This window comes from Papaver somniferum, chromosome 1 (genome assembly GCF_003573695.1).
Source record: "Papaver somniferum cultivar HN1 chromosome 1, ASM357369v1, whole genome shotgun sequence".
Lineage (NCBI taxonomy): Eukaryota > Viridiplantae > Streptophyta > Magnoliopsida > Ranunculales > Papaveraceae > Papaver > Papaver somniferum.
The window spans coordinates 240,304,168-240,318,111 of NC_039358.1; the positions used below are offsets into that span (position 1 = coordinate 240,304,168).

At 37.2% G+C, this 13,944-nt stretch overlaps 2 protein-coding genes across 2 annotated transcripts; one reads left to right on the forward strand and one right to left on the reverse strand.

Moving 5' to 3' along the window:
* Positions 1-635: 635 nt before the first annotated feature.
* Positions 636-5,850, reverse strand: LOC113321441 (ribose-phosphate pyrophosphokinase 1-like). The gene is made up of 9 exons (XM_026569353.1): positions 5,607-5,850; positions 5,335-5,514; positions 4,018-4,266; positions 3,301-3,444; positions 2,815-2,982; positions 2,559-2,628; positions 1,980-2,061; positions 1,577-1,736; positions 636-1,193 (listed from the first exon to the last, which is right to left on the reverse strand). The coding sequence occupies exons 1-9, from the start codon at positions 5,733-5,735 to the stop codon at positions 1,155-1,157; spliced, it is 1,221 nt and encodes a 406-aa protein (XP_026425138.1). The 5' UTR covers positions 5,736-5,850; the 3' UTR covers positions 636-1,154.
* Positions 5,851-10,544: 4,694 nt separating this feature from the next.
* LOC113274269 lies at positions 10,545-13,502 on the forward strand. Its single transcript, XM_026523709.1, has 5 exons — positions 10,545-10,559; positions 10,658-11,056; positions 11,137-11,431; positions 12,665-13,148; positions 13,316-13,502. Exons 1-5 carry the CDS (start codon positions 10,545-10,547, stop codon positions 13,500-13,502), a joined length of 1,380 nt encoding a protein of 459 aa, XP_026379494.1.
* The last annotated feature ends 442 nt before the right edge of the window (positions 13,503-13,944 follow it).

Genomic DNA, 13,944 nt, shown 5'->3' on the forward strand with positions numbered 1-13,944 from the left:
TTGATATCATCATCTTCAGTAACTCCATTAGCTCCATCAAGTAGTCCATAATCTGTGTCTAGCATCAATTGATCAGTATCATATCCATCATACTCAGAGTCGGTTGGGTAAGTAAACTTACTTCGAGAGCTACATGCACCTCTACTACCAACTGGCCGACTTTCTTTACCAATAATATCTTGCAAATCATCCAAAGTTACATTATCACCTTCTACCGCCAAGTCTTCCAAGTTTTGTGGATCCAACCATTCATCATTTTCATCATGCTCATCAAGAAAAATAGGATCACGAAATATCCCCGATATATCGGCTGATACGGCTAATATCGGACGATATTATCGCCAAGATATCGTATCGCCGATACAATGCTTATCCTACCGCTCCAAGGCCGATATCCGAAATATCCCCGATATATCGGCCGATACGGCCGATATTGACTACACTGGTGTTATAGGGCATGTGGCCCATGAATGTGTGGTCCATTAGATGAATAAGTCTTCCCTTTCCTGTATATAAGAGAACATTATATGTATGTAATAGTTTGATGCCTCTTTATCAATACCAAGTTCTTCTTCTTCTCTATCTCTTGCTTTAACCTAATTATTACTCCAAAACCATTTGCTTAATACTCGCTCTGAAAAATGACACCTTCATTTTTCCAATTTGGCCTATTTTCAGGCAAATAGTTAAGACAATCAACATTGCCCAGAAGTGCAACACCCTCTTCAAATGAAAAATACAACCGTCAAATTGACATTGTTTCTTACATAACTTCCTGACACTGTTTCATACAAACTTCCGAACGCCAGGCCCAAAAGGCTAATCAAGCAATAAAGTCAAAACACAAAACTTCCAAACAGTAAAGTCTGGCATTACACATCATATGCTATCTACAGAGTTTCAACTATTATACGGGGAAATGGAGAAATCTAGGAGACATAGAGGAGGCCTAACTGACACTAAGTGAACTCCCCATTAAGTATTAACCCTCAATCTTCATAAAGTTCAAGAACAAACTAGTAAAACTGTTGGTACATCACCTACCCGTTGCGTGGCAAACTGATTATCATTACAATCTGACATACTGAATTACAAAAAGTCTTTATATGATGGTAGTAAGTGGAGCTGGGAAGAACACCACCAAATGGATTGGATCAGTCAATGCCCAGGCTGGAATAGGGTTCAGAGGTACCCTGACAATAAGTAAAAAGCAGAATATGAAAACTACTCTCACTATGACTGTCAAGGCCATGTTTGATTAAAAACTAAGTTTATGTGGAGTGAACGTCAACCCCTAAGAGATATAAACCAATACTTCCCACAGAAACAACAAACACGGTGGCAAAAAATGGACCGCACAATTTGTAGGTTGGAATTATCTAGATAAAGAAAAGGTGAGACGACTGTTATAGAAGATAGTCTTCCTTAATTTTAGGCCTTCAGCGTATATCAGATAGAAACAAGGGAGCGATGAAAAAATGAGGGATATATTGAATATCAACAATTGTTTATAAACAAAAGCTAAAGCCACTAACATTTATAAATCAATTTAATTTTACTGAAAAATACTACTCACAGAACAGTCATCGTGAACACGCCAAATTGTCTCGCCCAACAGGTTAGCTACCGACAGAACTGTAAGCTGTGGAAAGTAATTCTTCTCCAACACTGGTATGGTGTTCGTGATGATCACTTCTTGAAAGAGACCGCTGGATAGCCTCTCTATCGCAGGAGGGCTGCCAATGATAAAAGAAGAGTAATTAAATGCCCGGATATCAGAACTATATGCAATGGAAAAATAAGAAGTCAACACTGAAAGGATAGTCAAATGGATCCATCTGTAAGTAATGCCCAAAGAAATTTAGTACAGTATTAAGAGCTCTGAGCTCTGAATAAAAAACCAGGATATTAATTATTTACCTTCTCAAGTAAACAAACTACAACAGAAGGAAAAAAGGAAATCCAAACAAGATTTGTACCTGAAAACAGCATGTGTACTGCAGGCATAGACTTCTCTGGCCCCCTCTTGATGCAATAAAGCTGCACCTTTTGAGATAGTACCTAAAGCAAAATTTTAAGCAGATCGCAAAATCCGAAATTAGATGAAGTCAAGATAGGTTACTGGATGGACTGTGTAATTGCAACAGGATAGAAAGGACGCCTAACAAATTCAATGAGCTCCACGAGGGATAAAATCAAATATAAAAATATTCATAAAATTCCATGTAAATAATTGGGCGGAGCTATGTAAATACACCAGGGTACCAATGACGCCATATAAGCATAATTAATTCTACAAGAACCAAAAACACATTCAACGACATTCATCAAAGTTTAGGTGGAACAGAGGCATTCATCAAAGTTTCAGTGGAACTAAAGCAGTAGATGGATCAAAATGTGGAAAACAATGCAATTAGTACCATGCACATTAAGCAGACTAATCCGTTAATGGTTGTCTGCTGTTATAACACGCAATACCTAAAACATCACTCTGTATGATGAGGAGATTTGCCTTTCTAACTAGTCAGTGGCATTTGGAAGGTTTAGACTTGGCTTACCGGCAGTATCTATCATGTCATCCACCATCACTGCAACTTTCCCTTTAACATCTCCGATCAGATTCATCACCTGCAAGATAACATTTGAGGCAGATGCTTAAAATGGCAACTCATATTTAAAAATAAATAAATAAAATAATATTCTCACTGCCAAGTAATGTAAATGGATGCAGCGTAATTGAGAGAAGGTAAGACATCATAGAAACAGGAAACGAAGTCTTAGAACCTATTACAGCAATGTGAAATTGAATCTTACCTCAGCAACATTGTGCCCATGACGCCTTTTATCAACAATGGCTAATGGCGCATCTGATAACTTCTTGGCAAATGCACGTGCTCTAGCAACTCCTCCAACATCAGGTGAAACCACTACCAAATCATCAGAACAAATATTTTTGCTGGCTAGGTAGTCGAGAACTACAGGCTACAGAAAAGGAAACAGATAAACTTATGCAAATCAGCAAAAGAGGGAAACCAAAAAGAAAAATAAGAAAAAAGAGGAAACAGGGTTAACCTATGCAAATCAGCAAAAAAAAAAAAAAAGCATATTTAGGGGTTACCAACCAATCTTTCGGTTTGTGAGTGAGGTTTTATTCAAGGGCATCAGTTTCTAGAGTCGATGGTACGAACAATTTTAGTTTTTAACACCTTGTACCTTGCAACAAGTATACTGTTGTTTATCCAGAAGATCAATATTGTAGCAACTAAGCTTGATAAATCAAAAGAACTACGAACTAGTTACCTGCCCATATACATGATCCACTGGAATATCAAAGTAACCCATTGATTGCCCAGAATGAAGATCACAAGCAAGAACACGGTTTGCACCTGCTTCTGTAATAAGGTTTGCTACAAGTTTGGCTGCAATGGACTCACGCCCTTGAGTCTGCAAAATGTAGGGTAATCATTCAACAACAATTCATAAAACGTTAAATATCGATTTCAGGTAGAAGGGATTGAGAAGAATAAAATTTTGCTAAAGTTAGGATGACAAGGGTCAAATCATCCCAGCTCATCCGTAGTAAGTGATGCACTCTGAACAAGAAGCGGTCTCAGAACTCCCACTACGAGACACAATGCCCTCCTTAGTGTCGAACAAGCATAGGAGGGATCCTAGAATTCGTCAGCTACATTACTCTGTCTTTATTTGTTTCCAACTGTAGTTCCAAAATATGACAGTGACTCTCATTAAACATAGAGATAATACAGACACCAGTATTGGTAGATGTCTGTTTTATAATCAGCTTCTAAGATATTTTTAGACGGACCATACGATATTGGTCTTACAGGTTTTACATGAGTCAGTGACACAAATAAAACTATAATAGAAATCAAGAGTTCACAATTACTTCACCATACCAAAATGCCTTGCTCTTTCCTAGATTTATCTTTACTTTCGAATATAAGGCAGAAAAGTGCTATCTGATTCATTGTATTTTTATGTAGGAGATAAGGTTACCTTTCTGTCAGCTCTAGCATACCCAAAATATGGAATCACTGCAGTAATGGTCTTAGCTGATGCTCTTCTGCAAGCATCAATCATTATCAGAAGCTCCATAAGATTCTCATTTGCTGGAGGGCATGTAGGTTGCACTAAAAATACATCACATCCCCTGACACTCTCTCGCAATTGAACATATATCTCTCCATCAGCAAACCGCTTTATCTTGATCTTTCCAAGCTCTAAACCCATGTAGCATGCAATTTCCTGCAATATAGAGAAACATATGGTTATACACAATATAAGCCATCACATGGTTTTCAGTGCCAAAGGAAAGGAGTTTGAGGTTTGAACTCTCTGTCCCATCATTTAACTAAACCGGCAAAACTATTCATCAAGGTACCAATAAATAAATTTGCCAGCAGTCATGTAAAACCAGCGGATCATAATATTCATACCCAGCTTGAAGCTTGTAACCATCAATGAGTAAACTATGGAATAAGATTTTAAACAGACAAGGCAACAGGGCATTGAGGTCTCTGTGTGTCAGTCCTGACATTACAATTTTCCAGGCAGTCATATAAACCTGGTACTATTTATAGCCTCCTTGACCCCAGCTTGTTAACCAGAAATAAGGCAACAATGGCATGAACTAGTAAAACACACGATGGGAAATATACTAATCTGGCAATGTGGGCTCTGTTTGTCCACCCTTCCCCAGATTCGAACCTAAGAAACCAAGTATTTCATATTATCAACCATTCAGAACCAATGAGTTCTTGAACTTATTTCGCAAGAACCCATATTATAACACACACACTGGTCATACAAAATCCCAAGATTTTGCAGTATCAAACAAAACGAACGAGTTAAATTTCTCAATCCATCATTCTACACACCAGGAACAACTATCCACCAAGTAAGTAAAGACCCAACACTTCAAAGTACCATTCAATCGTATAAACCCGACGTATCCACACTATTCACACCCTACTTGACCCAGAGCCAGCAATAAGCAAACAGTGAGACAAATCTTCAAACACAATCAAGATAATACAAAAATGTGGGGTATTCGTGTATCCCGGGACCCCAGTGCTGGTTAACAGAACCAGGTAAAAATAGCATCTCAAAACCCAATAAATCACACTACTCAATCCTGTGGTTGGCTCTACACTACAATCAATCTATTCCATATTATCTACCATTTCAAACCGATGAGTTCATGAACTAATTTCGCAAGAACCCATATCAAATTGCTAATCACCTACACTACTAATTACCCAAATCTAGCTAATTAACTTCAATAAATGAAAAAATTGAGCAGTAAAATTTCACCTGAGAAAGTGCAGGATTGGCGGTACCGGAGAAAATCCTGAGCCGCGTATCATTTTGATTAGCTAGAGTCTGTGGATATCTTGAATTTGATGCTAAGTAATTTGGTAATGACTGTTCATTAAGTACTGGTATGAATGGTTTCCCATTCTCAAATCCCAATGGCTCTATCAAATTACACCTCTTTAAACACAAATTTAATCGATATTAGTATCAGTAAATAGAACCCCAGATTATGAAGTGAAATGAAAACCCCTATGAATGAAATTACTTACCACAGAGTTATTATTACTACTACTACTTCGAGTAGAGATACTGAAACGAGGCTGCTCGTATGAGAATGATTTTGAAGAAGAGGGGAATACGAGTGAAGATGATGATGAGAATGATAGAGCAGCAGCCATTGAAATTGGGGAATCGATTTTCAGAGAGAGAGAGAGAAATCGGATTAGGGTTTTTTATTTGGGGGCGTCATTGTTATTTGGGGTTTGATGGGTTTCGGGGGTTTTACAGATAATTCTGATATTTTTGTTGGCCTTTGATTTTGTTGGCTTTTGACACTTTGACTTGTGGACCAATGAGAGAGGAGGTGGAAGCGGGTAGGGTGTGTATTTTCTTGCCGTATCGTATACTCTCACATGGGTGGCTGTCCACCACTTCCATATGGGGCAAGTAGTGTGGTCACATCCTTCTAAAGTAAAGTTGCAAAATTATGGTGGAAATAGACATATATGGATTATGGATACATTGGGTATTCAAAATTCAAAAAGAATTCTGTAGCTAGAGTCACCGTGGTAGGATATTGGTGATAATATAGTGGCGTGAGTTCGAAACTCGTTGCCACAAAAATTATATCGATCGAAAACTAAAGAAAGAGAATTTTTGGTTCAGTTCTCCGTCTTATGGAAAAGAAAAAAAAGGATTGATCAAATTATGTTGAATCATTTATTAAAGAATGACTCTGGTTATCAAATAGTTGAACAACTCGGATCGGTTTATTTATACAACACTTAGTTGACATGCATAAAAAAAAATACTATATGATAAATAATGAAATCAATAGATCATGTTTGGGCGAAATATATAATAAATTATGAAATCAACAGATCATGTTCGGCAGATATACGATATTCCTTACTCATTATCAGATCATAATTATTCACAAACCTCGTGTGAGCTAATAGTTTTCATTTCCTATCATGGAAAACCCTTTTCACTCCGCTTAGCCTATCCCCGTATAGGGGTATTTTAGCGATAGGTATTATAGGAACGGGATGTTCTATTTGGCCAAATACCTAATTAAAAAATCTTATGTTCCTTTTAATAGTCATTCATCGATGTTACAGTAGTACAGTGGTAAAGTCAACGAGTGATGATATCAGTCATCTGGATTCGAAACTCACTAGCACTAAACTCTTTACCGATCAACAAAAGATAATTGATGTGTAGAGTTTGAAACTCGTCAGCACCCAAAAATTTGTTGCTCAAAAGAAAATTGGAGTCCCATTGCAAGTTATCCTGTCGGGCCGGCTCCCAAGCCCATTTTACCTAATTTCCTTTAAGAATTAGTTTCCGAAGGCTAATTTTGTTTGTATGCCCACCCTTAAATACATTTGCCTCCCTGTACTCCTGTAGGTTATTTTCTTGCACCCTCATGTAGTCATGTTTTGCTTCATAGTATTTGCGTGTTTCCTTGTAATGCAATGTATCGCAGAGATTAATTAATTAGGTGGCAATCACATCAGTACCAAAGCATAAAACGTAGATTTTTGTCATGTTTTGCACAGTAAATACTCTTAAAAGTGTGTAACGTTAATTAACATTTTACTCTTGATGAATAACTCCTTCAAAATGCGTCTGCTGGGTAAAAATTATTTACAAGTTTTGGTTCTTTAACCAAATTGGGTTTATCACGTATTTTGGGTTTACGAACTTCTAAAAATTGTGTTTCCCTAAAGGATACTCGGGACAGTTTCGGGTTGTTTCCTAATTTAGGTAATTTTCCTTTCTCTAGTCCTATTCGTATTCGACAACTGAAGCCTCTATATTGAAGAATAAAACACACAATCTCAACATCCAACATTATATATTTAGTGATTTCTTTTCGTAGTTCTTGGGTTGTCTAGTTTAGCTATTGCTTTTGTGAATCTTATTGAATTTTAAATTGATCCAAATTATACGCTGTAAATGTTGGATTTACATAGAGTACGGATGGGTTTAAAAGCGGCCCTAAGAAGATTTTGCCTTTGGGATATATTAAACCCCGAGAAGAAGAAGAAGAACACAGAACATAAGCAGAAGATTATAAATTTTGTTTATCCACATGAAAGGAATTTGAATCCAGATTTGAACCTCCAGAAAATACCTATGGAATTCAAGGATCCACTTACATCAAACCCAATGAAAGATCCAGTTGTTCTTCCTTCAGGTGCTATAATGGATCGTGCCGTTATCCGAAACCATATTTCCAAGTTCCAAATTGATCCATTCACTGGAGATTATCTTACTGAAGATATGCTTGTCTCAGATGATAACCTCAAAGCAAGGATTCAAGAATTCATTAGTGGCATGGATCCGAACGACACTACTGGAGCTCAGAGCGATCCAGATGTTAAAATTTTTTATTATCCAAGACGAGCGGATTGGGATATAGATTTCAGCAATGTGGAAATACCTATGGAGTTCCGGGATGCACTTGAAAATACACTAATGAGAGAACCAGTTATTCTTCCTTCCGGTCGTACAGTGGATCGTTTGGTTATCTATGATCATCTTTGCGAGTCCTCTGTAGATCCATTCAGCGGAAGGTATCTTACTGAATATATGCTTGTCCCAGATAATGATTTGGAAAAAAGGATTTCAAAGTTCGCTAGTTCTGTACGAGAGGGAACCATGCAGATTGCAGAGTACCGTCAAAGGAAGAATGCAAACTGGCGGATCAGCCACTCTTAGTAAGAGTTAAAGTGTGGGGCTGAATTGGTGAAAATGCCACTCTTGTAATTGAGTTTCCAAAAGTGCCGCCCTAACCCCAAACCTACCAAAAATGCCACTATATGACATTTATGTCCCTGATAGTAGAGGATCATTAATTGTTTAATATTATTTCCAACTTTCAAAACTTAAAATAAGTATTTTTTTGTGTGGTTTTCAGTGCAAGGGTCCTGAAAAAGGGTCAGGACCCATTACCGGACCCTAACATGAATAAAAAAAATCTTATTCTTTGAATTGAAAATTTAGAAATAATTTTTTAATGGTATTTAAGTATTAGAGGTCCTTTAAAGAGGGTATGGACTCTCAACTACACCTTTTTGGACCCCACTCTAGTCTTCTAATAGAAATAAAAATATTAAAATAAGATAATTTTTGTTAATATTTTATTGTTATGGTCCAGGCCCCGTTACTGGATCCTTTACTGGACCTTGGGGTTAATAATAAAATAATTTTGTTAATGTAACTAAATAAGATTTCATGGGTCCGGATCCTCGGCATGTATGCCTGGACCATGTCGCTTCAGACTAAGGACATTTCTAACTTGACCACGTAGGCGCCATGTAGGTGACAGGTAGGATGAAGGAAGTGGGAACCTTTTTACCAGGGTCTGGACCATTTCCTTCTATATCGGGACCCTACGCTAAGGATCTTTCTCAACTCGACCACCTAAGCACCTCCGTTGTCAGATGTGTTTTATTTAAATAATTCTTTTAAGTATAATATTATAAAAGTCTTCTGTCATTGGTCAATATAAGCGGTGCTTTTCTATTGGTTAACTTGGGCGATAACTTTCTATTGGTTAATTTGTGCGGCACCTTTTAATAATTCTTTACCCTCATTTGCTCACTGTTCTTCTTCCTGCTCTTTCCTCTTCTTGAGGTTCTACTGCTCTATCAGGGACACCTCTTCTTATTATTCTATTTTGTTCTTCTTCTTTCACCATCTTATATATTTCTTGTCCTTTTTATCGTGTTCATATCATGGTAGCTGCTACACCATGAAAGCTAGGATTTTATATTTTACTAAGCATCCAACCGAGATAGAGAAGGAAGGAGGTATATACGGTGTTCAATAGGCGAGCTTAACTTCTAGCTCTTTAAAATTTGATATTAAATTTTGTTTAATTTCAATTAAAAACTCAAAGTTAGGGTTTCTAAATATGTACATTGCGGATTTAAAACCATGTTTATTTATATAGTTTACATTGAAATAAGGTATGTGTTATCTTTAATTTTGTGGTTTGGTTACTTAATTTATGTAGGATTTATGATGTAGGATGATCTTAATTTTGGCCTCTGTTTATTTAGGATGTGTTAACTGCGGCTAAATTCTTTTATGGTTAGGTTATAGGAAAATAGTTGGTTGAAATAGGCATGTGATCTAGTAGATCATCGGTATTTGTAATCAAGGGTTAAGTTGTGTGATTTCAATGTTCATTTAGGAATTGATTGGTAATTCACTTTTTGCTTAAGAAGTTTATATTGTATATAACTGATAGTATGTTTTGTGAAATGCAGTTTCTTTTGGAACCCTAAATTGTCGTCGCCATAATGATAAGAAAAGTTGTTCTCATCCACTACAATGGTGAATGGGTGCACAAAGAAGGTAATGATGACTACAAAGGTATGACACATCTTGCGGGGGTACCTGATAAGTACACTTTCGTGCACAAACCTTGTTTTGATCGTATGGCCTCATAGATGTCCCGGGAACCTCATTTAAGCAAAGATTAAGATTGTTAGTGAAAAAAATGTTGATTTTTTATGTTGGCCAGACATGTGGAGTCCCAAGCTTTTACACAATCAAATATGGAGAAGAAGTAAAAGTAGATATTCCTCCCGTAACTCTCAAAACAACTACTGGAGATTACAGTGGATCCAAGATGCTTCCCCACACTCCCTTGACCCCTCTTAACAATCTCACGTCGTGTTCCAGTAAGGATTATCAGTCCAAGAATGAAACCATCAAGGGAGATAGTGGTGTTAAAGGTACGTTTATGTCCCTCTTATTATTGTACTTTTGTATTATGTTTTTCCTGACCAAATAGTCACACTAATGTTAAATGTTTTATTTTTTCAGCGAGTAATAGTGGCCAAAGGCTAGGAGATGTCTTGAACCAGTAATGACTCCATCAGCCAAGAAACTCCGATGTCTTCATGATGCGCCAGCAACTCCAGCGCCGGTTCTGGATATTCCTAAACCCCCGAAGGATATGAAGTACAATGATCTACGTATGGGTAACACTTTCAAAAGCAAGGGGGAGATGAAACTTATACTTGCAATAGCCAAAGTAGAAAGAAAATTTTAGTACAAAGCTTTTAAATCCGACAACCAGAGGTTTATTGCCAAATGCAAAGACAAGACATGCGAGTGGCGTCTGCGAGCAGTTCCCTTAGATTCTTGTGGGTGGTGGAAACTCACAGTTGCAAACGATGTGCATACTTGTGAAAGCAACAAAAGGACTGACCCTGAATTAAAAACCAAAGCGGCCGCTACTGGAATTGCAGAGCTTTTAAAGCACAAATTCAAAGAACTAGATGCGGCCTTTACGCCCAAACAACTGGTTAAGGACGTAAAAAGGGATTATGGAGTGGTTATCAATTACCGGCAGGGATACAACGCTTGCAAGCATGGTATTGAGATGATCAAAGGTAGCCCCGATGAATCGTACCAACACCTCGTTGGTTATAGTCACATGCTTGGTGCTCGTAACAAGGGTACTGTTACCGAGATTGTAACTGATTCGGATGATTCTTTTCTATATTATTTCTTTGCTTTTGGAGTATGTATTGAAGGATTCAAAAACTGTTTCAGACCCGCATTCGCGTTGATGGTACACATCTTACAGGGCCACGCCAAGGAGTTCTACTGTCAACCGTTGGAATGGATCCCGACGAGTCGATCTATCCTATTGCTTTTTCTGTTGTTGATTCAAAGAATAATGAATCTTGGGAATGGTTTATGAGAAAGTTAGTCGAAGTACTTGGCAATAAGTATGCTATGAGTGAAGAAGTTGTTGTGGCAACAGACATGCACCCATCGATTGGTAGAGCCATAAGGTTGGCATTTCCTTGTGCTAATCAAGTATACTGCATCCACCATCTTTCAGGTATTTAACAAGACTTTATATACTATAAACACACGAGTTTTGTGTTTAAATAGATTTGATGTTAGTTATCTGAATGGATACAACGTTAACCTTGATTTGTGTTTAGTGTAACTTATCAGACTGTAGGTCTTTATATGTGCGTATCTAGATAGAGTTATGAAGTCAATGACAATAGCATCATATTGCATATAATGTACTTGGTATGGAATTCAGGTCCATGACAGTATTACGAGGACCGACCCTGAGTTTTTGCTGCCCGGAAGCCTGAGAAAAATTGTTGCCCCATTAGAGTGTCTCCTTCTCATTGATCGTTTAATCTGATGGAGCTTTGTATTGCATATCCACAGCGTAATTTGACATCAAATAAGGATGATTTAACACTTCAAAATTTTATATTTTCAAAACACTGACATGCCATACAGTTCACTAATCCCAACCTATCAAATACTACATGGGAAACTAAACTAAATCCCTTGTACATTACCTGCAAATGCAACTCTTCCATCTGAGAAAGAAGTGTTATATTTGCATCAAGTAAAATATTTTTGCGTACTTGAAGTTCAGCTAGTTTTAATTGTTCATCAAGTAAACCATGATAGGACACTTGAAGATAGTTACCATGGACATTAAATTTTAAAAGGATTCACACAAAAAGTATATGTTTAACTGCATGATTGGTGGACTCAAAATGACGACATCATTAGGATTTCGGAATTGGTTTTCTAAAGTAGCATGAGACAGCATTAGCAGCAAGCAACAAGTCTATCAAAAGTAGTATAACAAATTGATAAAAATTGAGAGTATTAACAACTAATAGAAAATAGTTCATGATTTTAATTACCTATATGTTATATAAATGATGATAATCTATGATATTTTTAGAGTGATTTCAATCACCATCAAATTAGATTGGGATGTGTTGAGTGTTCAAGAGCAGGAAGGAAGAAAGAGTGTCCTTGGGATAAAACGATGTATGAAATATTTTTGAGTTTTTGTCTTCTTTTTTTGGTAGTTACTAAATATTTATCGTGAACCACTAAAATCTATTCTCTATTTGCATCATGCCCCTTAATCTCTTAGAAATATGTCCAATAGTGGCCACATATATATGTACAGTCCAAACAAGTTTTGTTGTCCACCCTGTTGCATGATACATTTCAGAAACATATATATATATATATGCATTCTTCATGTTATACTTATACGTCAGTCCTGTAATGTTTGACCTTGCAGAAAATATCAAACAGACCTACCACAGCGCCGCTGCTTCGGTGGCATTTACAAGAGCTGCAAAAGCGTTTAGCAATGATGAGTATGAACTTTCTATGAGAGACCTAGGTTTAGTGAGCCCCGCTGATTTAAAATCTGTAGTGGATCTTGGACCGGAAATGTGGGCCAGGGCGAAGGCTAGAACAGGTCGTTTTACTCTCATGACTACAAACGCCTGTGAAACTTTCAATTCAAGAATAGATGATTTTAAAGGTCTTCCAATATGCCATTTAGTCAATTACATTCGCAGGTTCCTTATGGAATGGTTCTGCGAACTTAGACAACTAGCTCGTGATCGGCAAGATCCTTTGAGTCAATATGCACGGGATATAATCAAAGAACGGTGGGCTGTTTCAAAAAGGTTTGTGGCTTTCCATGTCGATGGGGACGAATATGAAGTGGACGAGGGTGACTATGAAGAGAAGCACACCGTTTATCTTGACCAAAGGTCTTGCACGTGCAAAGTGTTTGATTATCAGCATCTTCCGTGTCCCCACGTACTTGCAGTGTGTGAGACATATAAGATAAAAGAAGAAGGCCTTTGTGGGGAATATTATAAAACATCGGTTTGGAGATCTATGTATGAACCTAAAATCTATGGTGTGCTGAGCCCAGAACTTGGGATGTCCCAGCGGAGGTGGCAGAACGGGTGGTGCTTCCTCCAAAAATTACACCGGAAGTTGGTCGTCAGAACATCAAGAAGAAAAGGTCTGCCATTGAAAAACCTAGAAAGAAAAGAGCTTGTTCAAGGTGTCACCAGACAGGGCATTATGCTAACAGCAAACGTTGTCCCAAGGCTTAGAATTGAAGTGATTTTGGTTGATGACATTGCTTACCTTGTTATGTTTGTTTGAAATAGTTTAGGCGGCATCATTAGTAGAGTGGTTTTAGTCATATTTTCATCCTCGGGGTAAATTAGTTTTTCTCAGACTTGATATTAAACCTTAAATTTCGGAAAGTAGGTCTTCTGTAATTGAATTTGGGAATTACCCTTTGAAAATGAATTCCTTAGTTTTCTTATGTTTATTAATTGTAAGTTCTACTGGCATGTTTCATGTGAACTGATTACAAGAATCAAAAATCATTTATTACCATGTTGTTTTAGTGATTGGTACCTAGGTGATGCACTCTTTTAAACGTGTTAATTTTCATTTACTTTTCTTATTGAAACAACAAAAATTATATAGTCATAATTAGGACAACCTAGCAGTAAAAACATTTTCATCGTACCTAATAAAAAGGAC